The 22,116-nt window shown below is 51.5% G+C and overlaps 16 protein-coding genes across 16 annotated transcripts; 7 read left to right on the top strand and 9 right to left on the bottom strand.

The window, feature by feature from the left end:
* Nucleotides 1-75: 75 nt before the first annotated feature.
* Nucleotides 76-3,096, bottom strand: B9G98_01115 (2-oxoglutarate dehydrogenase, mitochondrial; the record flags this gene model as incomplete). The annotated part of the gene is made up of 1 exon (XM_024807673.1): nucleotides 76-3,096. The coding sequence occupies one exon, from the start codon at nucleotides 3,094-3,096 to the stop codon at nucleotides 76-78; it is 3,021 nt and encodes a 1,006-aa protein (XP_024663441.1).
* Nucleotides 3,097-3,933: 837 nt separating this feature from the next.
* Nucleotides 3,934-4,884, top strand: B9G98_01114 (ATPase get3; the record flags this gene model as incomplete). Its single annotated transcript, XM_024807672.1, has 1 exon — nucleotides 3,934-4,884. One exon carries the CDS (start codon nucleotides 3,934-3,936, stop codon nucleotides 4,882-4,884), a length of 951 nt encoding a protein of 316 aa, XP_024663440.1.
* A 123-nt stretch (nucleotides 4,885-5,007) lies between these two features.
* On the top strand, nucleotides 5,008-5,640 carry B9G98_01113 (hypothetical protein; the record flags this gene model as incomplete). The annotated part of the gene is made up of 1 exon (XM_024807671.1): nucleotides 5,008-5,640. One exon carries the CDS (start codon nucleotides 5,008-5,010, stop codon nucleotides 5,638-5,640), a length of 633 nt encoding a protein of 210 aa, XP_024663439.1.
* Nucleotides 5,641-6,940: 1,300 nt separating this feature from the next.
* B9G98_01112 (Transcription initiation factor TFIID subunit 11) lies at nucleotides 6,941-7,417 on the bottom strand (the record flags this gene model as incomplete). The annotated part of the gene is made up of 1 exon (XM_024807670.1): nucleotides 6,941-7,417. One exon carries the CDS (start codon nucleotides 7,415-7,417, stop codon nucleotides 6,941-6,943), a length of 477 nt encoding a protein of 158 aa, XP_024663438.1.
* Nucleotides 7,418-7,497: 80 nt separating this feature from the next.
* Nucleotides 7,498-7,965, bottom strand: B9G98_01111 (hypothetical protein; the record flags this gene model as incomplete). The annotated part of the gene is made up of 1 exon (XM_024807669.1): nucleotides 7,498-7,965. The coding sequence occupies one exon, from the start codon at nucleotides 7,963-7,965 to the stop codon at nucleotides 7,498-7,500; it is 468 nt and encodes a 155-aa protein (XP_024663437.1).
* A 1,479-nt stretch (nucleotides 7,966-9,444) lies between these two features.
* B9G98_01110 (hypothetical protein) lies at nucleotides 9,445-10,962 on the bottom strand (the record flags this gene model as incomplete). Its single annotated transcript, XM_024807668.1, has 1 exon — nucleotides 9,445-10,962. The coding sequence occupies one exon, from the start codon at nucleotides 10,960-10,962 to the stop codon at nucleotides 9,445-9,447; it is 1,518 nt and encodes a 505-aa protein (XP_024663436.1).
* A 56-nt stretch (nucleotides 10,963-11,018) lies between these two features.
* Nucleotides 11,019-12,518, top strand: B9G98_01109 (Translation machinery-associated protein 64; the record flags this gene model as incomplete). The annotated part of the gene is made up of 1 exon (XM_024807667.1): nucleotides 11,019-12,518. One exon carries the CDS (start codon nucleotides 11,019-11,021, stop codon nucleotides 12,516-12,518), a length of 1,500 nt encoding a protein of 499 aa, XP_024663435.1.
* A 94-nt stretch (nucleotides 12,519-12,612) lies between these two features.
* On the bottom strand, nucleotides 12,613-14,064 carry B9G98_01108 (GPI transamidase component GPI17; the record flags this gene model as incomplete). The annotated part of the gene is made up of 1 exon (XM_024807666.1): nucleotides 12,613-14,064. One exon carries the CDS (start codon nucleotides 14,062-14,064, stop codon nucleotides 12,613-12,615), a length of 1,452 nt encoding a protein of 483 aa, XP_024663434.1.
* An 81-nt stretch (nucleotides 14,065-14,145) lies between these two features.
* On the bottom strand, nucleotides 14,146-14,997 carry B9G98_01107 (54S ribosomal protein L1, mitochondrial; the record flags this gene model as incomplete). The annotated part of the gene is made up of 1 exon (XM_024807665.1): nucleotides 14,146-14,997. One exon carries the CDS (start codon nucleotides 14,995-14,997, stop codon nucleotides 14,146-14,148), a length of 852 nt encoding a protein of 283 aa, XP_024663433.1.
* A 128-nt stretch (nucleotides 14,998-15,125) lies between these two features.
* Nucleotides 15,126-15,476, bottom strand: B9G98_01106 (54S ribosomal protein L34, mitochondrial; the record flags this gene model as incomplete). Its single annotated transcript, XM_024807664.1, has 1 exon — nucleotides 15,126-15,476. One exon carries the CDS (start codon nucleotides 15,474-15,476, stop codon nucleotides 15,126-15,128), a length of 351 nt encoding a protein of 116 aa, XP_024663432.1.
* Nucleotides 15,477-15,538: 62 nt separating this feature from the next.
* Nucleotides 15,539-16,387, top strand: B9G98_01105 (tRNA (carboxymethyluridine(34)-5-O)-methyltransferase; the record flags this gene model as incomplete). Its single annotated transcript, XM_024807663.1, has 3 exons — nucleotides 15,539-15,736; nucleotides 15,777-16,317; nucleotides 16,365-16,387. The coding sequence occupies 3 exons, from the start codon at nucleotides 15,539-15,541 to the stop codon at nucleotides 16,385-16,387; spliced, it is 762 nt and encodes a 253-aa protein (XP_024663431.1).
* A 35-nt stretch (nucleotides 16,388-16,422) lies between these two features.
* On the bottom strand, nucleotides 16,423-17,259 carry B9G98_01104 (4,5-DOPA dioxygenase extradiol; the record flags this gene model as incomplete). Its single annotated transcript, XM_024807662.1, has 1 exon — nucleotides 16,423-17,259. The coding sequence occupies one exon, from the start codon at nucleotides 17,257-17,259 to the stop codon at nucleotides 16,423-16,425; it is 837 nt and encodes a 278-aa protein (XP_024663430.1).
* A 335-nt stretch (nucleotides 17,260-17,594) lies between these two features.
* Nucleotides 17,595-18,695, top strand: B9G98_01103 (NADH dehydrogenase [ubiquinone] complex I, assembly factor 7; the record flags this gene model as incomplete). Its single annotated transcript, XM_024807661.1, has 1 exon — nucleotides 17,595-18,695. One exon carries the CDS (start codon nucleotides 17,595-17,597, stop codon nucleotides 18,693-18,695), a length of 1,101 nt encoding a protein of 366 aa, XP_024663429.1.
* A 602-nt stretch (nucleotides 18,696-19,297) lies between these two features.
* B9G98_01102 (Leucine carboxyl methyltransferase 1) lies at nucleotides 19,298-20,173 on the bottom strand (the record flags this gene model as incomplete). Its single annotated transcript, XM_024807660.1, has 1 exon — nucleotides 19,298-20,173. One exon carries the CDS (start codon nucleotides 20,171-20,173, stop codon nucleotides 19,298-19,300), a length of 876 nt encoding a protein of 291 aa, XP_024663428.1.
* Nucleotides 20,174-20,247: 74 nt separating this feature from the next.
* On the top strand, nucleotides 20,248-21,312 carry B9G98_01101 (Aspartate-semialdehyde dehydrogenase; the record flags this gene model as incomplete). The annotated part of the gene is made up of 1 exon (XM_024807659.1): nucleotides 20,248-21,312. One exon carries the CDS (start codon nucleotides 20,248-20,250, stop codon nucleotides 21,310-21,312), a length of 1,065 nt encoding a protein of 354 aa, XP_024663427.1.
* A 47-nt stretch (nucleotides 21,313-21,359) lies between these two features.
* Nucleotides 21,360-22,070, top strand: B9G98_01100 (Diaminohydroxyphosphoribosylamino-pyrimidine deaminase; the record flags this gene model as incomplete). Its single annotated transcript, XM_024807658.1, has 1 exon — nucleotides 21,360-22,070. The coding sequence occupies one exon, from the start codon at nucleotides 21,360-21,362 to the stop codon at nucleotides 22,068-22,070; it is 711 nt and encodes a 236-aa protein (XP_024663426.1).
* Between the last annotated feature and the right edge of the window lie 46 nt (nucleotides 22,071-22,116).

Raw genomic sequence — 22,116 nt, 5'->3', positions numbered from 1 at the left:
AACGCAAGCGATAAAAGTTCTATTTGAAATACAAATAATGTATAGATTTAACAACAGCAACGGGGGCTTCTAGTTTTAGAGCCCCAGAGTATCCTTGATGAAGGCCTCTTCTTGAGCCTTGTGCATGACCTTGGAACCGGCGGCCACGGAGGCAGAGGGCGCGCGACCGGTGTAGCGGGCCTTCTTGTCGGCGTGGGCACTCTCGGCGATGGTGGTGGCAAGACGGGGCTCGACATACGACCAGGCGCCGGCATTCAAGGGCTCCTCCTGACACCAGACAATGTCGCTGGCGTTGGGGTAGGAGTTGAGGATGGTGCGGACCTGTTCGTAAGGGAACGGATGGAGCTGCTCAAGCTTGACGAAGGCAGTATCCTTGATCTCGGCATCAGCACGAGCCTTGTGCAGTGTGGCGTACACCTGACCAGTCATGAACACAACGCGCTTGATTTCCTCGCGGTTGTTGATCGACTTGCCAACCTCAACATCGTCAATGACCCACTGGAAGCCACTGTCACCAGTGAACTCAGAGATGGGCGAGCGAGCAAGAGGATGACGGAGCAAAGACTTGGAGAAGAGCAAAATCAGGGGCTTGCGGAACTGACGGTGCATCTGACGACGCAACAAGTGGAACAAGTTGGCTGGGGTGGTGGGGTAGGCGACCTGGATGTTGCAGTCCTGGTGCTGGCGCTGCAGCTGGTGCTCGGTAGGGAAGTAGCGCGAGTCCTCGTTACCGAGCTGGAGGTAACGCTCCAGACGAGCAGAAGAGTGCTCAGGTCCCTGGCCATCATAACCGTGGGGCAGAGACAGAACCAAACCACTGCGCTGCATCCACTTAGACTCGCCAGCAGCGATAAACTGGTCGATAATGACCTGTGCGGTGTTGGCAAAGTCACCGAACTGCGCCTCCCACATCACAAACGCGCGGGGATCATGCAAAGAGTAACCATACTCATAACCAAGAACACCGTACTCTGAAAGATGTGAGTTGGAAATAACAAAATCGTTGGGGTCGCTGGAAAGCTCCTTGAGGGGGGTGTAAACACGGTCACTGTCCTGGTCGTGCAAGACAGCGTGGCGCTGAGAGAAGGTACCACGCTCGACATCCTGACCAGTGATGCGAATGTGGTGGCCCTCCTGAAGCAAAGAGCCAAACGCCAAAGCCTCACCGGTAGACCAGTCAATGCCATCGCCGGTATCAGTGCTCTTCTTACGAGCACCGAGGATACGGCGGAGATTGCGGTGGACGTTAATGTCCTCGGGCCACGAGGAGATGGTGTCACCAATCTTGCGGACTTGCTCCTCTGCAATAGCAGTGGGCTCGTGAGGCAAGATCTCGGTAGCCAACTCGCGGACGGTCTTGAATCCCTTCCAGGGCTTGGCGATCCACTGGTCCTCCATCTCGGATCCAACCTCCTTGGACTTTTGAAAAGAGTCTTCCAAAACGCCCCAGATCCAGTTGCGGTGCTCCTCAATGTCCTCCTTGGTGAAGGTTCCCTCATCAATAAGTTTCTTCTCGTACTGAGCAAGAGCAGTCTCCTTCGTAGCGATCTTCTTGTACATCATGGGCTGAGTGAAGGAGGGCTGGTCGGTCTCGTTGTGACCGTGCTTGCGGTAGCAGATAAGGTCAATAACAACGTCCTGCTTGAAGGTAGCACGCCACTGAGCGGCAAGATCAAAGACGAAAATGACCGCCTCAACATCGTCACCATTAACGTGGAAGACGGGAGCGTCAATGTTCTTGGCAAAGTCACTGGGGTAAGGAGTCGAGCGACCGCTACGAGGATCGGTGGTGAAACCAATCTGGTTGTTGACAATGATGTGGATGGTACCACCAGTACTGAACGACTGCAAGTTGCAAGTGCCCAAAGTTTCGTAGACAACACCCTGGGCCTCAACAGCAGCATCACCATGCATCAAAACACCCATAGCCTTGTTGAAGACACCCTCATCGCGCTTGGCATGCTGGATGGCGCGGGTCTGGCCCAAAACGACGGGGTCCTCGGCCTCCAAATGCGAAGGGTTGGCAACCAGCGACAGATTAACCCGGTTGCCGCCCGTGGTGGGGCGCTGGTAGTTCATACCCAAGTGGTACTTGACATCGCCAGAGCCCTCGTCGAAAGTGGCAGAACCGGAGAACTCGTGGAAGATATTCTCATTAGGCTTGCGAACAACGTTGGACAGCATATTGAGACGGCCACGGTGAGGCATACCAATAACGATGTCCTCAATACCAGCATCAACGGAAGCGTCTATGAGCTGCTTCATACCAGGGACCATGGTCTCACCACCCTCAAGACCAAAACGCTTGTCGTTAGGGAACTTGGTGGACAAGAACGACTCGAAAAGAGTAGACCACATAAGGCGATCAAGAATTCTGCGTTTCTCGTCCTTGGTGTACTTGAAAGGAACAGGAACTTCAACACGCTCACGAATCCAGTCGCACTTGGTGCGGGAGGGAATGTGCATGTACTGGGCACCAATGGTACCGCAGTAGGTCTTTTCCAGCATGTCGATGATCTCACGAATGGTGTACTCGTTGCTTCCATCCTTGGCGAAGCGGGGCAAGATGCCGGGGCCAAGAGTGACCTTCCGGTCGAGATCGCTCTCGGTCCAACCGTAATTTTCGATCTTAAACTCGGAGTGCTCCTTACGGTTGGGGTCGTAACCCAGGGTCATCTCGAGCGGATCGACCTTGGCACGGAGGTGGCCACTGACCTGATATGCACGCACAAGCATCTGAACCTTGACGTGGTCCAAAGTTTCTTGGGCGAGGTTGGTAGGGATCTGGTCAATGTTGGTGTGCGGGGCAATGGGAGCGCCCGAGCCCAAAGCGGGCGGTGCCGCGAACGAAGCCTGGGAGGGTCTACCACCGTCTAAATTCTTAAAATACGCCTGCCAAGAGACGTGGACGCTGGAGGGGTCCTTTTTCCATGCCTGGTACATCTCGTCGATGTAGTTGGCGTTGGTGCCCTGGAGAAAGACATCAGCGTCGGTGGAGGCCCGGCGAGCCGATAGCACAGCAGGCCGAATAGGCTTTTGGATGGCGCGTGCCGCCGCAGGCACGCGACCGATTTGTTTGGACAGTGTCCTCAACATTTTTACAAACTTGTTGTGGTTAAGACAAGTTTGCGCTGGGTGCGAACAAATAAGCTGCGGAGGACGGGTGTGGTCGATGTTAGGGTAGAAGTACCCTGGGGCAAAAAACCCAGACACCCCCGTTTTGTGCGGCAGGCCACAGCGAACCGCCATTTAACCCGAATCGAAAGGGCCCCATCTCTAATCAGCACGGCACGGAGAAGAGATCAATGCGACGGACTCGTTTGAGTTTACCGGGTTTCTCGTGAAGCTTTTGCTGGGCGGAATCAGCCGCCAGATCACTAGCACCCCCCGTTCCCCCCAAAAAAAGAAATTGTCATAGGGCTGGGGTACACCTGCGCCAGCGTTTGCATATTTCCGTTGCCGTTTATTTCCGAACGTTGGGGTTTTTTGAGCACTTCTTGATAGAGTTGAGCACTGACAAGTGGTTACCAGGAGGCATACAAATTGTTTTAGCCGATATTTGGGGTTCCAACAGTTTAACCGTTTGCCCTCAAATTCGATTACTTTGCAAGCGGTTCCTGTTCGCCGTTGAGTCAGTTTGCCGAACCGGCTACTGGCGTAGTAATGCTCGCCATATGCACGGTTATTAAAGTAACTGGGCGTAAAGAATTATACGTCAATTCGACGCTAGGCGACTTTTTTTGAGCTTATCCTTGCGGCCTTTACCGGTCCTCTCGATCGACCGGAGCTTGCCGGTGCGCCTTATTGTATAAAGTTACCGCGCCAAGCTGACAGGGGCCTTTGCTGAGCTGAGCTGAGCTACACTGGCAAACTAAGCTCCACACCCCGGATGCGTAATGCTCTGCGGCTGGGGCCAGGCCTGCTCACCTAATCATGAGTTTGGCGCCAACTGTTCAAGAAATCCTAGACCAGAAAAGCCTGCGGTGGATCTTCGTAGGCGGCAAAGGCGGTGTTGGTAAAACCACAAACTCCTGTTCCGTTGCACTCCAGCTGGCAAAATGCCGCGAGAACGTCCTGCTGATTTCCACGGACCCCGCACACAACCTCAGTGACGCCTTTGGCCAGAAGTTTGGCAAGGATCCCAGTCCCGTGAATGGCGTGCCCAACCTGTCAGCGATGGAAATTGACCCCTCTGGCACCATTGAGGAGTTTCTGGCCTCTCAGGACAACCAGGATGGCATGATGGACATGGTCCAGGACCTTGCATTTGCCATCCCCGGCATTGACGAGGCCCTGTCGTTTGCTGAGGTTATGAAACGAGTCAAGAAGCAGGACTTTTCGGTCGTGGTTTTCGACACTGCCCCGACCGGCCACACGCTGCGCTTTTTGCAGTTCCCCGCCATCCTCGAGAAGGCCTTGGGTAAGGTGCGCGAGCTGTCGACCCGATTTGGGCCTATGCTGAACACGATTTTGGGTGCCCAGGGTAAGAGCATTGACGAGATTTTCGGCAAGCTTGACGAGACGCGCGACATCATTGCCGAGGTCAACCGGCAGTTCACCAATCCCGATCTGACCACCTTTATTTGTGTGTGCATTGCCGAATTCTTATCGCTGTACGAGACCGAGCGCATGATCCAGGAACTACTCACATTTGGCATCGATACCAACACAATTATCGTCAACCAGTTGCTGTTCCCTAAACCCGGAAGCAACTGTGACCAGTGCAATGCCCGTAAACGGCTCCAACAAAAGTATCTCGAGCAAATCCACGAGCTTTACGAGGACTACCACCTGGTGGAGCTACCTCAGCTCACCGAAGAAGTGCGCGGCGTCGAGGCTCTGGAGAAGTTCAGCCAAATGCTTGTAAAACCCTACAAACCTTGAATTCCTCTTCTGTATGCTGTATAATGCAGTGGGGATGCGTTTCATAGGGAACCGCTTGCCTATGTAATTTCGCTTAGTAGCTTAGAGTGTCCAAGTGAGGTTCACCACACCACCGCGCGGGGTATGAGACATGAGGATAGAGAGCATGTCGAGCAAGCAACGGGTGTTTTTGATCCGGAGCTTGTAAGTTTTGTTAAAAGGGCCCAAAAGTCGAGTCCCCACCTTGAGGATCTGCTTGAGTCGCCGCAGAGCGCGTGCATGCTCCTCAAAGGCTTGCAAGCGCTGCTGTGGCAGGACGGCTACGGGGGAACAGAGGAAACAAGCAGACTGGCTTGTAATATGGTTAGAGACGTGCTCTACGCTTTGCACCCGGCTTTTCTTGCTATGGCGACGTCTGTGGCTGTTGCAAGCGAGGGCGAAGAGCTGGTCCGGCTCCGTTTGCTTGTGCCAATGATGGAAAATCTTTTCGACAAGTGCCTTGAGTACGCAGACTTTTTTGAACACGAGTTCGAGTACTTAAGGGTCGTACAGGTTCCTGGTATCCTGTTGGAATATACACTGTTTAGTCGTCCCGAGGTGGACCCTGACGTCTCGAGTTTTGGCGATATAGGGGATCCATGCGACAAAATCAACTTTGTGCAGCAGATGTTCTATGGATTTCTTGACATGATTGAAAACTATGCAGACATACATCAGCAAGTGGCCGCGTTATACGCCAAGATCTCGTGGTCACCTCCAAATGAGGAGACGGCATGATCGTGCAGCGGCTGGCCGCTGCTCAGTCAACGAGTCCTTCTAATGGAAAAGGTTAGACGTCCATTTGAAGGGCTCTCTTACCGACTTGAACTAATTTATTACCTTAAACGCATCTTCTGTGCCATTTCACGCAGGGTTAGGAAACCCCGTATAATTGTTGATCTATACTCAGCCTCTTTAGTGATGTATATCAAGCAATGCTAAATCGCAGTCTATAGATTTTTGTAAATGTACCTAACGGGAATGGTGTTTAGGTTGGAGGTGCTGGATTGCACACCCTGCACTCACTAGAACTAGTCTGAGGTCTTGTGACCTAGTCTGTTACGCATATGTAGAGGAGTTTTCAGCGGAGTAATCCAGCCGTATTGGGTTCAAAGTGTTAAAATTTGGGTAATCAGCTAGGTACAAGATATTTAAAGCGGTAAGTTAGTACAGACTCAGCTAGGAACCAAGCAGCACTGAGTCAGATTGTGACATGAGCTTTCCTACTCGGCAAGCCATACCAATATCCATGAGACCAAGACATAACTTATTTTTAAACTAATTGTCGACTATGGACGGGACTGTTGTTCAAACCCTCACGTGTGTCAGGCACCGGCATCTTCCCAGCAGTGAAATTTATCAATGGGTACTAGGGGACCGTAACATTCTCGGTGGGGCGCACATTATTAACCGGATACAACCATAAAACAAAACACTCTTACCTACTCCTTTAGTTAGGGCCCTTCTCCAGTCGATTTGTGAAAGCGATATCACAAGACCAAGGCACACCAACACATCAAGCACTTTTGCGCGACAAGAGCATTTCTTAAGTTTTTTTCGTGGAAAAATCGACATGTGAATACAATACACTCAGTCTACCAGGAGGCCGAGTTCAATCTCCACGACCGGGACGTACTCAATTTCCGACGTCATTAACGTTATAAAAGCATACTCGCTTATATTCTACATAACTCCCTCAATCAGAAATCGGTTCGATGGTCTAGTTGGTTATGGCATCTGCTTAACACGCAGAACGTCCCCAGTTCGATCCTGGGTCGAATCAATTTTTTGCCAATTTTGGCTAGAAAATCTAACAATATAACTTGCTTGGCCGCAATGCCAATGCAACCGATTTATTTACTACACCTGAACTGTTTTTCATATCTAAAAAACAAAAACCACAAGTTTTACCAACGACCTCTTGGTTCGCATCGATGAAGAATGCAGGAAAGCGCAATAGTTAGTGCGAAATGCAGAAGTGAATCATTGAGTTTTTCAAGCGTCGTCAAAATTAACCAAGAATTACAATAAATATCTATTAAAACAAGCGGTCCATATCACCCACCCGTGACCAACGGAACCCGGGAACAGACCCCGTGTCTCTTTTGTATTCTCGCCATGCCACTCTTAGATATTCGGGCCGTAAAGGGCCAGGCTCTACGCCCTCAATGTTCTCATATCGCGCTTGCACATCCCGAGCGCGCTCGACAATATCACCAACAAGAACCTTGGACATACCAGACAGGGCCACCGACACATTTGCACTAATGGACTGGTTCAAAATCGCATTCGCCAGCTTCTTGACGGCGTTTCGATTGATGTTTGCTCGACGAAACGCTTCGTATCTGGCCATTTGGTCCTCGTCGAAATTCGCCAGCAGTAGCTTCATTCGCTCACGTTCCATATCTTGCGTATCGCTAGAAGCGCCCCCAACAATATGATTGATGAGGTCCTCCTCCTCTTCTTCTTCTTCCTCCTCTCGGTGGTCGGCACCCAGATCTCCCTTTTTTGACATGATGAACCGTGGGCTGGATGACAAAGCGTAGTTAAGTGAACAGTGGTTTAAGAAATAAAGATCGAGTGCAAAATATACAATTAAATAAGAGCCAACACTGCAGCAACCATTGCGACCCCTGCGAAAGAAGCGGGCTGATTGGCGCCGTTTTTTGGTAGGAACGTCGAGGAGGACGTCGTCTGGTTCACCGCCGTGGACGTGGGCAAATTAGAAATGGTGAGGGTAGCTGTCTGGTTTGTTGAGTTCGTGACATGCCCGGTTGCCGATGGGGAGCCCGAATCCAACAGCAATCCATTCGAGCCACCGGTGAATGGCGCCTGACTGGTGGTGACTGCACCTTGACTCGGGTTGGCCGCGCCAATTAGCGAGGGCACTGACATCAGAGTCATTACAGATCCAGTTGAAAAGTCGTTTTGGACCAGCTCGTCGGGCAGGTCTATGGCTGAAGAGTGAGGAATGATTATGGCCGCGGGTAGGAAACTTGCCGTGGTTGGCGACGCAGAGTTTGCAAAGTCCGCAGCGAAGTCAAGCCCATGTGCAGTTGGCATGATTCGAGGTAGTGATCGAAATCGTCCTGACCTCACGTTATATATGGCAAGAAGCACCAGTTCGATTCTGCAGACAGCTCGTTTCAGAAACGGTTCCGGGATCCGGCATATAAAGGAAGGACGTACCTTGAAACACCGCATGACGTCATATGCTGTTTTCAAACGCAGGGCCGAGGGGCACCAAGGGGTCTGCATCGCGAGTCAGTTTTACCCGTCTCATCTTGCAAGTGGGGGTCGATTTGGAAGTCCATTCCAGTCTTGAAGCTTGTGATCCAACACGGATGCCCGTCATGCGGCATAACCACGTGTTTGAATGCCTTGAAGTTTAAATTCTTGGGCTAGTTCCCGCCTCGCATGCTAGAGCAGTATCGAGAGTAAGCATGCATCCTTCTGTTTTGAGACATGCGAATCGTTGAAGAGTACAGGTAATCGAGGTGCAGAATCTGTTACATTGTTGCGGTACCTGCTTTGGAGATCTGTGGGGCACGCCGCGCCGACGCGATCGAGCCTATCTTGAATGATTTTTGAGCTTTGTAGTATCGAGGAAATGCGCTTGTAGTCGGTTCAGGCACAAAAAACCCCACGTGGACCACAGTCTTTCAAAAAATTTCAGTTCAAAAATTTTTTTCTTATCATACCAACCTTTAACACCGTCAACGGCGCCATTACTAAACTGATCAGGTCCATGCCCTTTTTCCTGTTGAGACAGGCATGCTTCCCCCAGTACATCCACGAACCGACACGGCAGAATGTTTTGAGACTTTTTCGAAACATACTGACTCAAATAAATAGGCTACCCGATCCACTCGCACGCCGGCATCTAAACAAGTATGCTTCCCATCGGTTCTCCGCGTACAAGTACGTCACTGATCCTAGGAGAATTGCCGCACTATGTACATTTGCACAAGCCGAACTTGACTTACTAACTTCTGCGAATCAGGGAGATGTAAAAGATCTTGAAAAAGTGTTGGAGAGGGTGTTTGCGAGAGTGCGTGTCAAACAATCGCCCCTGCGAACGTTGATTCCAATCGATGAGCCAGAAATAAACAAGTCTCTACTTGCCTACAAGTTCAACAACTTGCAAATGCCAGGAACTAGAACTTTTGATCAGCACAAGGCTGCAATGGCTAACTTAAATGAGGGCTCGCACATGTTCTATCAATTTATCCAATTCCTTTCCAAAAATAAGCTTACATCTGGTGTGAATGGGCGGAAACTATTCTTGAATCCCCGCATACAATATACAGTTTTGGGCGGCCTTCCAGTAGCTCGCAGACAACGCAACTTGTTGAAACGAGCATATCACATGATTCTCCGAGACGCGCTCCGTCCTGTTCACCCCAGTACTATCGAGCATATGGAAGAACAGCTGAAAAAACTCGATTTACCACGCCTTTACAGGCGGCGATTGGTGCAGTGCGCACGACGGCTCTATTCCGTGGACGAGCAAGGTAAAATAATCAAATGCGACATTCCATTCTAATTCAAACCCACAATGTCGAACGAACGCATGTCTCGCTGCAGCACACAGATAGCGTTAGCCTTTGCAGCAACAAGCGAAGGCTCTGTATCGAGCGAAATAGTATTAACAAGCTGGTCTTGTTCATAGAATTTGACATCCTTGTTGTCCACAGCAACTACAAGGCCATTCGATGTTGCAAGTCCCCCCGAAATATCGAACTCAGAAACCGATGCAGGCTCTGCCACATATAGTTTAGAGTCCGTCAACGCATAAACGTGCTGGTCACACACATCGAGATCAACCGCCGTGCCCACAATAGGGAAACGGCAGGTTTCCTGCACGGTCTTTTCTAGGACATCAAGAGTGTTCTGCCAGGTAGCAGAAACTAGATCAGCCAGAGGTTCAACATTTATCTCAGGCTGCGGATCCGACTTGAAGTAAGCGCAGGCGTCGTCAATACTGCAATCTTCTTTTGACGTTATATTAAGCACTCGATCGATAGCCCGGCCCAGGACGAACTCGAGAACACAAGCAAAGGCTGTAACATCTTTTTGTAGCTTTATGACGTGGTTCAGAAGTAACTGGCTTTGAAGATTGAATGCTTGAGCGGCATCGATCATCTCGAACCCGTGAGCGAAACTTTCGTGGAGGGCTAGCATTTTGCTACAAAATATCAATACCGCCTTGGAATTGGGGGCAACAATGGTGGACAGTTGTTTACGCATATCCTCCAGATTGGCATGCACGGCCTTGAACCATCTTCGGAAGCCGCTTTCATGTTGATGCAACAGCCATTCCTCAACCTCTTTCGAATGCGCTCCGGCGAGGAAATAGGCAAATAAATTATCGGGGCTTTTGAGGCCTTCGAAAAATCGTTTCATATTATCCTCAAACGACTTGTAAAAATCCCCGTATCGCTTAAGAGCGGTTCTAATTTGGTCGATTGCCCGTACCGTATCCGCGACACGGATAGCGCCTAATTTGACTCTATCCTCAATCTGGGAACACTGCAACAGAACAACCTCGTTACCGCAGATCAAGGCCCAGATGCCCTTTTCGTTTGCAATGTGGGTAATGGGACCTGCCCCTACCGACATCTCGCGCATTGAGAGGTTTCCAAGCAGTGTGAGTTTGAACTTGCCTACCGGAGAGCCCTGAACAAGAGTTTGGGGCATCATAGTTTCAAAAGACGGCATTAAAACATGAGCATCGTCGTCAATTGACGCTCTAGGTTGTGGCTCAGGCCAGGCCAGACACGACGCAGGACCTGCACCAGCAGACACCGTACGACCAGAAGAAGTCTGTAAAACAAGAAACGTTCCGCCCTCGTAGCGCACGGCCAACAACTGGCCATCTCTACTGAAATGGATTCCTCGCACTGCGATATTCTTCCGACCTGGAACCAGCCAGACCTGTCTTCCCGTGGAGCCCCGGATAAGAAGCACCGGGCCTCGCTCCGATCCAGCAGCAAACACGTCCATAGTCGGACACCATTTTATTACGCTGGCCGCAAACGCCGGTGGAAACGAAAACATGCGATTTTGAGGATTTGGTTTTGGGAGAATGCTGATTTCATCAGGTTTCCAACATAATGTTCACCAAGAAGGCCTCATTCAAGCCGTTTGCGGCCATAAAGGGATCCGAGCGGAAGAAGACGCTGCAAGGAATCGGAGCACAGCTAGAAATCTCAGTTGAGGGTCGCAATGATCTGCTTCCGAAAGCCGTGCAGTCGGCAAAGTGTATATTGCATTCAGGCGCCAAGGCGCAGGTTTTCAGCGCAGATTCTCATCCATTGTGGATTGTTTTGCGGGATAAATTGGTTCCTACTGTTTACATGCTTCAGATCGATCCAGATCTTGTTCCAGCGGTTTACACTGTTCCCAATACCCGGCAGTTTCTCCAGAATGGCGCGGACTTTATGATCCCCGGGATTTTCGGCACCTTACCAGAAGCTAAAGCCGGTTCAGTTGTGCAGGTTCGCACCTTGGAGGGTGAGTTGTTAGCAGTCGGATTTGCTTTGGTCGACATGCAGTCGGTTAAAGAGGACGATAAAGGCAAAGCAGTGGAGATTGTGAATTTTGTGGGAGACACTCTTGTTCCGGAGAACGAAATGCCTCCAAGAAAATCGCAGGAGCCACCGAGCGTACCCGTAGAGCCCCAAGACTCTCAACCCGTAGAGGAGAAAGAAGACGATGAAGACTATCTTGGGGAAGGCGAAACACTCACTTCGGAAGAAGCGGACGAGGCATTCGACTACGCTCTGCGAAAAGTTTTGTCAGTTACGCACTCATATCCTATGGCATCGTCGTCTTTCGCTTCTTTGCTGAATGAGAATCTACCATACTCACACCCTGAACTGAGCATCAAGAAGACGTCTTATAAAAAACTCACCAAGTTTCTGAAATCAGCCGAAAAACAAGGGATTATGACACTTAAAGAGAGACAGAATGATCTGATCATTATGAGTGCAAAGCAAAACGAAGAAAATCTGCCGCCTGCTCCGAAATCACGACAAAGGGCACCTAAACCATCAGCAATGGAAGTACAGCTGTATTACAGCGCCCGGTCGTTAGCTCGCGAAGTGATTGCCCCAGCGGCTATTGACCAATACTATACCGCATCAGATTTGCGCAAAATGGTCAATAACTATATCTCTTCGAACGACCTGGCAGCTGGTGCCGAAGTAAAAGTTGACGACTCCCTTCGAAAGGCATTAGGACTAAAACAGGATGTTACGCTAGTCAAACGAGAACAGGTCATGACCGACTTTCTCAAAAACTGCAACATGTTCCACACTATTCGTAACAGCAACGATGACAGCCCCGTGAAGATGTTGAAAGGAGGAGTCCCGCACATTGAAATCAAGACCGAGCGTCGAGGCGGAAATAAAGTCGTTACTAAAGTCGCTGGTCTTGAAAAGTTTTTGATAGACCCCAAGGCATTTGCAGAAAAACTCCGGGTGGTTTGTGCTGGTTCCACTACGGTGCAAGAGGCACGAACGGGCCTGGAGGTTATTGTGCAGGGCGACCACACGGCGAAAATCAGTAAGGAGCTCGAGCGTCGCGGAATCAAACAGAGCTGGCTCAAGTAGAATTCTACGCCCCCGTCACAATGAGCATCGAGTCAACCAGACACTTGTTGATAATAGACATAATCTTCAAAGCAATTCTTTTGTGATACAAACACTACGTCTTTTCTAATTCATTTTGAACTTGCAGTTTAGTTTCCGCAGCCAGCGCGTCAGCCTCGGCCAAAGCTTTCTTTGATTGCTCGCTGAGCCTTCGCAGCTTCTTGTAAGAAAGAAAGTTTGTGAACAAAACAAGGGCAATTGGGCCCAGAAGAGGCATGTAAACTGCAAACATATGCTCACTAGGCACAAACGTTTGGGCAACCATTTCTTTGTCAAAAAAGGCCTGTTCAGCGTTTGTAAAAGCCTGGCCGGCCAGCGAAGCAGCCTTGGCCCATTCCGAGCTGGAGAGGGCATGCAAGCTCGCTTTGATGCCTTCGATTGCTGCTTCTGAGTGCTTCAGCACGCGTTTCGGGATGGCAATGTTGGGCATATGGTTGTAAAGACGGACAAGAGCACCCAGAGAAGCCGCGGTGGACCGCAGTGCTCGCAGCGTGGTCATTCTGGACAGCATGTCCATGCGAATAGCAGGAGATGACGGGGAAGTTGGCGCACCGAGAAGCGAGAGGAGTTGAGATGCAAAGACGTCAAACACCGGGTCCAGATCTTGGCTGGTCAAATGATGCTGCATTGTGTTCATGATTGTGACTCCGCCCCACTGCGGAATTAAAAAGGAGTTGGTCGACGAATCGGCAATGACCAGAGGTGACTGGTAGGGCGAGGGGATGTACAGCACAAAGTTGAGGGTCTGGTATTCTACCGTCGAGGCCAAAGACCACTCGGCGAAATTGACTAGAGTACTCAGGTTGTCTTTGTCAAGAACATGGTGTGTCCCGTTGTTCTGTGGAGAGGTACCCAGCTCTGCGTAGTACTCGACCTGCGAGTCAATTGTGATATTAGCGACCGAGTCGTCGAGTTTCTGAACTAGAGCGCCGAATCTGTGCATTGATTCCTTGATGTCCCACTGAATTTCATCGCCGCCGCCATATACTAGACTGAAAGTCAGGTGGTAAGCTGGCGAGTAAGGGGCAACGTGGTGTGCGAGGGTAGCGTGGTTTGAGAAAAAGGCAATTTCGCTGCCAAGGACGTGGTTTAACAACACCAAAGAAACCATGCTTGGTAGTTCGCCCAAGTCTACTAGTTCAAGCGTATATGTCATGTCGATGTCCTTTTCTGTATCGGAGATCGCGAACAGCACCTCCTTGGCCTGGTGGATGGTCATAGTGATGTGATCGTCGGTTTTTTGCGAACTGTCGCCAGTAACTTCAAGTCTGTACGACGAAGACCTGGCTAGGTTCTCATTGGCGATCTTTTCGACCGCCTGTGCCAGGTCCGGAAACTGCTGGCTGTTGGGTATGTAGACCTTGACTCTGGGGGCTACCATACGGTCGATATTGGCCTCATAATACCGCATGGACTCCAGGTCAAGAGGAGCCCGGTACGTGCGCGAGGTGAACAGCCACAAGGGCCCCAGAATAGCGAACCACGCAGCCAAAACCAGAAGGATCATGCTGACAACGAGGAGGAGCCGACGACGCACTAAGAGTGATGAGGGAGTTCTTTTGCTTAAAAACGCGCTAGTTATATACAATTAAACCTCAATAACAATGCTCGGAGAGGACGTAGATGTGAGAAGAGTGCGGCCGATGTAGCCTGTTTTGGATGCCTGCGACTGGGCAAGAAGTTCTCGAACCCGGTTGGTAGCTGTGAGGATATTACGAACGATCTCTGCGTCTGTGAAAGAGGCGCGGCCAATAGGCAGAAGCAGCATAGTTTCGCTCTGCTTGAAAGACATTTCGCCGCGGGCGGCGGAGATGGCAGCACCGATCTCGCTGGTGACGGTGCCGCGCTTGGCGTTGGGCATGAGACCACGCGGACCGAGAATACGGGCGACTTGGCCAAGACGGGACATGATCTCAGGCGTAGCATAGAGTCTGTCGAACGCCGGCTCACGGCCCTCCTGAATGGCAGTGATGAGATCGTCACCACCGACGACTGAAGCACCCGCCTGGCGGGCCTCTTCAGCAAGAGCACTGTCGTTAGTGACCACGGCAATGATTTCCTCGTCCAGGGGCTTGGGCAGCCGGCAGGTGCCTGCGAGCTTGGCGGCGCCCTTTTCAGCGACGATTCGCATGCACAAAGTAAGGGTTGTCGCATGAGCAGGGCGGCCAACCTCGGCAGCACGAATATAGCGCAAGGCAGTTTGAATGTCCATGGAGTGGGGCAGCTGCAGTGAGCGCTTTGCCTCGTCGCGCAGGCTGTTGATGGCCCGCTGGCTGTCGCGCTTCTGCTGTAGCCGCTTCTGCTCGCGCTCGCGCTGCGCAGCGACCTGTCTCTGATCAACCTTGGGTGCCTCTGCCGTTTTCTTGCCGGCCTTCTTGCTCGCAAACCGCACAAACGGCTGAGCAGCCACCCGGGTCGGCGTCCGTACTATCGACAGCATCTGATGAAAAAATTGGTCAGCTAGGCTGGAGGTTAAAACGCAGGAAAGCGGAGTGGAAAATCAAGCACGGCCGGGATAAAGAGACGGTTTATGAGGGAAAAGATACCTTGTTAATAAAGTTATGTACATTAGTAGGTCAGGAACCAGCGGCCCTTGGCCCGACGACGGGCGAGGATTTTACGGCCGCCCTTTGTGCGAAGGCGAGCAAGGAAGCCAGCACGGCGTTTGCGGCGAATCATGGAGGGCTGGTAGGTGTTACCGCGAGATTTGAAGCGCAGCTGGCCGAGCATGCCCATCTGGCCAAGCAGGCTGAGAGTGGGAGTAGCCATAGGCACGCCGACGGTCTCCATAGGCGCAGCGGCGTGAGCACGAGGGACTACACACACTGCGGCCTGTTTATTGAGAATTTGGGGCCGAGCCAGCGGCCTCGCGATGGTCGAGAACTGCTTAACACCAAGCCGCGAAACCAAACGGAACATTGAATCGGGTTAGTCAGTGAAACTTTTTTTGTTAGTTCACTAAAAGTCGACAAACCTTGACAATGGCCACAGTGATTCACGTTACAAAGACCGTTCCAGTGACCAATGACGCTGCTGAACAGATTCTGTCGGACCTTGATTCCTCCCTGCTCCACGACAGTGTCGCCAATCAGCTTGAGCGTGTGCAGCGCGATCTCCGGGGGTTACCTCCCCAGCGTAGCGAGGAAAAGCCGCCCAGTAATGGCCCGGAGGACGCTGTTGTAGAGTAGGTTTATAGCCGGAGGTCATCTCCTCGTTTAGTATATTTATATTTCTTCTGCTTACATGGAGGACGAACATGTTCACAAGGTGTACGAGCAGATTGCCCATCATTTCTCCAGCACAAGGTACAAGCCATGGCCCAAAGTCGATTCGTTCTTAAAGTCAAGGCCCACGGGCGCCGTTGGGTGTGATATCGGTGGTGGGAACGGCAAATATCTCAGGTACCCGCAGGTGTTTACTATTGGCAGTGATCGGTCGGAGAATCTGACTAGTATTGCCAGCGAGCGAGCGATGGTAAGCGCCAATGATGTTTTCAGAGGTGACGGAATGCATACGGCGTACTGCCGGGGTAGGTTTGACTTTGCAATTTCGATTGCCGTAGTCCACCACTTTAGCACTCCAGAACGCCGTATAGCCGCTGTCAAAGCGGTGCTGGAGACGCTGAGTACCCACGGAGAATGTCTTATTTATGTATGGGCACTAGAGCAGGAGAAAAGCCGCCGGGGATGGCATGAAGGTATGGATCAGGACGTCATGGTGCCCTGGGTCGACAACCACGATTCAGGAAAAGTCGTGCAACGTTATTATCATTTATACAGAAAGGGCGAGCTGGAAGATAATGTGGAGGCCGCGGGCGGCTATATTATTGAAAGCGGATACGAGAAAGACAACTGGTGGTGTGTGGCTACTGGCCATAAACCACGCTGAGCATAGCCAGTGTTCCAAGCTCCCAAAAATCTGTGTGGGTTGAGACAGGCTCCGAACCGTTGTAGCTACCCATAGCATACAGAAGAGGTAGCATGTGGTCTGGAGAAGGATTCGCCCGCGGACCCAGCGGGTGCTGACGCCAGTTGACAATAGGATGCGACGAGCTGTCGCCAGTGAACGCGAGGTTCTCTTTGACAAACGAGACAAAGTCCTGAGCCCATGCGGCCGACGGGGTCGGGCTGAGCTTGGATTCCCAATCGAGTTCGGCAAAGTTGTGCACGATGTTTCCGCTGCAGAAAATCAGCACACCCTCGTCACGCAACGGAGCGAGCTGGCGGCCCAATTCGTAATGGAACGCGTCGGGCCGTGTTTTGTCGATGCTCAGCTGGACAACAGGGATATCTGCGTCGGGGTACATGTGCTTGAGAACTGACCAGCTTCCGTGATCCAGGCCCCAGCGGTCGCTCGGAGCGACCCCGGGCACCAGACTCTGTACTCGTTTCACCAAATCAGGCGAGCCCGGCGCGGGATATTCCTGCTCGTACAATGGTCTGGGGAAGCCCGAGAAGTCGTGGATCGTTTCCGGGCTGAGATTGCTGGTGATCTGCAACCCGTTTATGTACCAGTGCGCCGATATGGCCAGAATTGCCTTGGGCCGCGGCAGTTTATTTGCCAAGGCCAGCCATTCTTTAGTCAAGCTATTTTCTGCAATAGCATTCATAGGCGAGCCGTGGCCCACAAAGATACTTGGCATGCGCACCATGTTTCCTGGGGACTTTGTGCATACTTGGTTGTCTTTATAATTAGGCAGCATCGGGTGACCGACTTCCCGGATTCGAGCGTCCAACGGTGCCAAGTGCAGGATGGTGCATGTGGCTCTTGCAATGGCTCGTGACTTGTTTGTAGATAGATGTATGTTGTGTTAAATCAATGGGTAGCCAGTAGCGGGCGGCCAAAGGCAGCGGATCGAACCCCGAGATCTATAGCCGAGCCCCAGAGTCTCAGGTGACTGGACCGAACAGGCGGGAGCACGCACGCCAAACCTGTAAATCCCGGGTGTTTCCAGCACGTTTCGCAAGCACCTTGCTTTTAGGGTTCTTGGCTGTCGCGCCTATTTTTTTGTGGGGAAATCTCCGAGTACGTCATCTCATGCTCCGAACCTCGCTCAAGCAGGCTATCGAGGCTCACGGGCCTATACCCATTTCTACCTATATGAGGCAATGTTTAACACACCCCACGGACGGCTACTACGTCAAGCAAGACCCCTTTGGATCGAAAGGCGACTTTATCACCTCTCCGGAGATCTCGCAGATGTTTGGCGAGCTGGTGGGAATCAACATCTTGATGCAGTGGATGGAGCAAGGCAGTCCGAAAAAAATCCGTCTGGCCGAGCTTGGACCCGGTCGCGGAACCCTCATGGACGATCTGCTTCGCACGGTCAAAAGTTTCCCCGACTTTTTCAACGCTATCCAGACGGTTGATCTGGTCGAGGCCAGTCCCACGCTGCGGAATCTACAGAAACAGCGACTCGGCCGCTATGGCCTGAACCTGAATTGGTTCGAAATGACCAGACAGGTCCCCAAAGACAAAGTCCCGACGTATCTTGTTGCACATGAATTTTTCGACGCACTGCCCATCCAGCAGTTCCAGTTGACTGAAAAAGGATGGCAGGAGCGCATGGTTATGTTCAACAAGGCCGAGGACGAGTTTCAGACCACGCTGCAGCCCGTGAATCCGCTAATGAGCCAAACTCTAGCTGCTCAGCCCCGGTTCACCAAGCTGCCGCTGACCTCTGAAATCGAACTGTCCACCGAAAGCTGGCAGGTTGCTCGCGAGATCGGCCACACCCTGTCCTCCAACACCGGCTCAGCTTTAATTATTGACTACGGTCCTCTCTCAACTATTCCTGTCAACACCTTCCGTGGCTTCAGCAAGCACAAGCAGGTTAGTCCTTACGATATGCCCGGCGACTCTGATTTGACCGCCGACGTCGACTTCCAGGCCCTGAAAGACATTTTCAGCTCGTTCAAATCTCTCAATTCATTTGGCCCTGTTATGCAGGGCGACTGGCTTCACCAAATGGGCATTGGAGCCAGAGCAACTGTGCTTGCCAACAGCCAACAGTCCGCAGAAGGTAAACAACGCATTGCAGATGCCTACAACCGTCTTACAGATATGCAGTTCATGGGCAAGACCTACAAAGTGATGAACGTTTCTACCGGCCACGAGAGCACTGGATTTCAGCAGTAGCACACTTATTAGCACCGAATTTGTATATAGCTGATTTATTTTTTTGAAAAAAAAGCTCCTGCACCGCACCCCGCAAGTTCTGTATCCACTCAAGAGCCTCTTTCCTATCCAGGAAGCGCACAATGAACTGAACTGGCATGTTGGAGAGTCGAGTCAGGATGTCGCAACAAACAACAAAAAAATCCATTTGTAGAGCGTAAGACCAGTTTATTTTTTGAACTTGCCCGGTGGATTATCGAGACAGGCCCAAATCGAGGCTCGCGGGTGTCATGCACACTTTTGCACCTGCAGCACCAAAACCACCGAAATCAGCGTGCAGTATAGCAGAACAAGCTATAAAAAGGACCGCCAGGGGCTCTATTCCTCATCCCAAACAACGAACACTATTCCAATGAAGTCTGCTCCCATTGCCGCTATCCCCACCTCCACAGAGACCAACTGGCGCCTGCCTGATCCCTACAGCACTTCGACTGCTTTCTGTGTCATTGCCTAAGTCCCCAGGCATTGACCTTCCGCTGATGTGTGTGTGACGATTATGAGCGCCCCCACCGCTCTCGTCAAAGTTAGTTAGACTACTATTTTTTTGTAACCTAGTTAGCTTTTCATTTTCCAGCAAACACAACACAGTAGTGCCTCAGTAAGAGATTCATCTCTTCGACCTCGTCCAGAAACTCCAGCCGGTGGATGCGTTTCTGCTCTGCACTGGGCAGGTCGTTGTAGTACTGCTCCATGTCTTTGGCGGATATTGTGTGCGTCAGCCCAAGCTCTCTGAGGCGGGATGTCTGGGAGTCCAGTGTGCTGAATTTCTGAAATGTGGGGAGACACAGGCCTCTCATCATGAGGTTTTCGGCCATTACTCGTCCAAACTCGTCATCCAGGCCAATGGGCTCGTATAGGACAATAGATAGGTGGGCGACTCTTGATGCAAAGTACTCAAGCACCAAATGTGAGCTTTCAGGTGCCAAATAACATAAACAGCACTCGCTAATAATGAGAGTGGGCACCGATTCGTCGAGATCAGGCAGCGAAAGCTGCCGCAGGTCCTGGCCCAACAAGTGGTACCTTGACGTGTTGATATCGCCCTCCAGCGTCACCGGCGTCGCCGAATCACATAATTCCACCTTCTGAGACAAGTGCCGGCGAACAATGGCCGCCTTTTTGCGCACTTGAGTCGGGAAATCGATCTCGTAGTAAACCAGGTTCGGGTGCTTTGGCAGTAAATGAAACGGCCTCGTGTCGGACCCAGCACCCAGAGATATAACTTGGGTTTTACCTTCTGTGTTTTTCTCGAGAAACTCGGTTATAGCCTGATCAATTGCCCGCACACGACACCATGTGCCGATGTTGATCAGGGGCAATCGCGGCTCGAACCTGGGGCAAAACAGCTCCAGGTACTCGTCCTCGTAGTAGCCTCGCTTGACTGCCGACAGCTTCGACGCAATGGCATCGTGGTCGGTTCTTTGCACCGCCCTGTCCATCTACACTGCCGCTGAGTAACCTCTGACGGCTAGAAACTTCCCGCGAGGTTTTGGGAAGTTGACTCATTTCATCCATGGCGATCAAGGCAGGAGTGTTAGGAGCTACTGGCTCGGTTGGCCAGCGGTTTATTTTGTTACTTGAAGAGAACCCAGAGTTCGAGCTAGTGGCATTGGGTGCCTCGAAGCGGTCTTCTGGCCGCGCCTACGGTGACGTTGTCGCCTGGAAGCAGACCAAGCCGATTCCGGCGCAGAGCTCCGGCCTGACGGTGCACGAGTGCAGTGCCGTGCACTTTACTTCCTGCGACGTTGTTTTCAGTGGTCTGGACAGTGATGTTGCCGGTGACATCGAGGAGGAGTTTGTCAACCACGGAATCAATGTTATTTCCAACGCCAAAAACTACCGCCAACACCCGCAGGTGCCTCTAGTGGTGCCCACGGCGAACCCCGAGCACCTCGACCATCTTGCCAACCACGACAAGTCCAAGGGCATCCACATCTGTATTTCTAATTGTTCCACTGCTGGCCTGGTTGTTCCGCTAAAGGCGCTGCAAGAAAAGTTCGGTCCCATCTCCCACATGATGGTCACCACTATGCAAGCCGTTTCAGGTGCTGGGTTCAGTCCTGGCGTTAGCAGCATGGACGTCCTGGACAATTTGGTTCCATATATTGGCAGCGAGGAGGACAAGCTCGAGATGGAGCCCCGCAAGATTCTGGGCGACGTCGATGCGTCTACCGGCACGTTCCTGCATATCCCCCAGGATGAGTTCAAGATCTCGGCCACCACTACGCGAGTTGCTGTTATCGATGGCCACACTGCCTCTGTGTCCATCAAGTTTGCCAAGAATAAGCCCTCCAAGGAGGAGATCATTGCGACATGGCGGGAGTACCAGAGCCAGTGCGAGCTTCTCAAGTGCAAATCGGCGCCCGAGCATGCAATTGTTTACTTGGATCAACCCGATCGCCCCCAACCACGCCTGGATCGCGACACAGGCAACGGTTACACTGTGTCCTGCGGCCGGCTACGTGACGACGAGGTTCTCGATTACAAGTTTGTTTGTCTGTCGCACAACACAGTTCTCGGCGCCGCTGGCTCGGGCATTCTCATTGCAGAACTTCTTAAAGCCAAAAACATCATCTAAATCAAATAAAAGACATTCACACTTTTCTCTCCATATAAAGTAAGCACATGACCATAATCAGCCCTTTCGAGATCGAGGACCACATATGGGAGCTAGCGACGGGCAAAAGGGAGAGCGGGCTCGGGATCATCGATCGTGGCGATTGTCTAGTGCTCGAGGACGGAGATGACGAAATAGAGATAGTCCAATCGCCCTCGCTTTTGCATGAAAAAAGCACCGGCGCAGTAGTTTGGGGCGCTACCCCCAAGTTCGCCGAGTGGGTTCAGCATCATTCGGCCAACCCGCTGCACGACTTGATTTTCAACAACCCAGTGGTTGAATTGGGCAGTGGAACTGGTGCCTTGGCCCGCCTGCTTGCTCCCAAAACCGGACAACCCTGGCTGGCTACCGATCAGAAAGCTCTGATCAAGCTGGCCAAGAAAAATACTGCGTCCATCACCAACGTCGACGTTGCTGAATTCGACTGGGAGGAGCACGAGTTTGCGCACACTTTTGATTCTCAGCCGGTAATTGTTGCCGTCGACACAATTTACAACTTCTTTCTCATCAAACCGCTCATTCAGGGCATCCAAAGCGTGCAACAGTGCGTAGGCCCCTGTCCCACAATCATCGTTGTTCAACTCCGAGACGAGCAGGTCCTCGAAACTGCTCTGACCAAATTTTCCAAACACTACAAAATTGAGTATTTCGACGCCTTACCTGGCGTTGGTATCTATTTATTATCCGTACTGGATCCACCCATTATAGGACCTGCATGAGCTTTTCGTCACCTTGCATCTGACTAACTGCCCAATTTTTTTTTTT

Source organism: Wickerhamiella sorbophila (assembly GCF_002251995.1).
Source record: "Wickerhamiella sorbophila strain DS02 chromosome Unknown contig1, whole genome shotgun sequence".
NCBI lineage: Eukaryota > Fungi > Ascomycota > Dipodascomycetes > Dipodascales > Trichomonascaceae > Wickerhamiella > Wickerhamiella sorbophila.
Note: the sequence above shows the minus strand (reverse complement) of the source record. Positions and strands in the feature narration are given on the sequence as shown.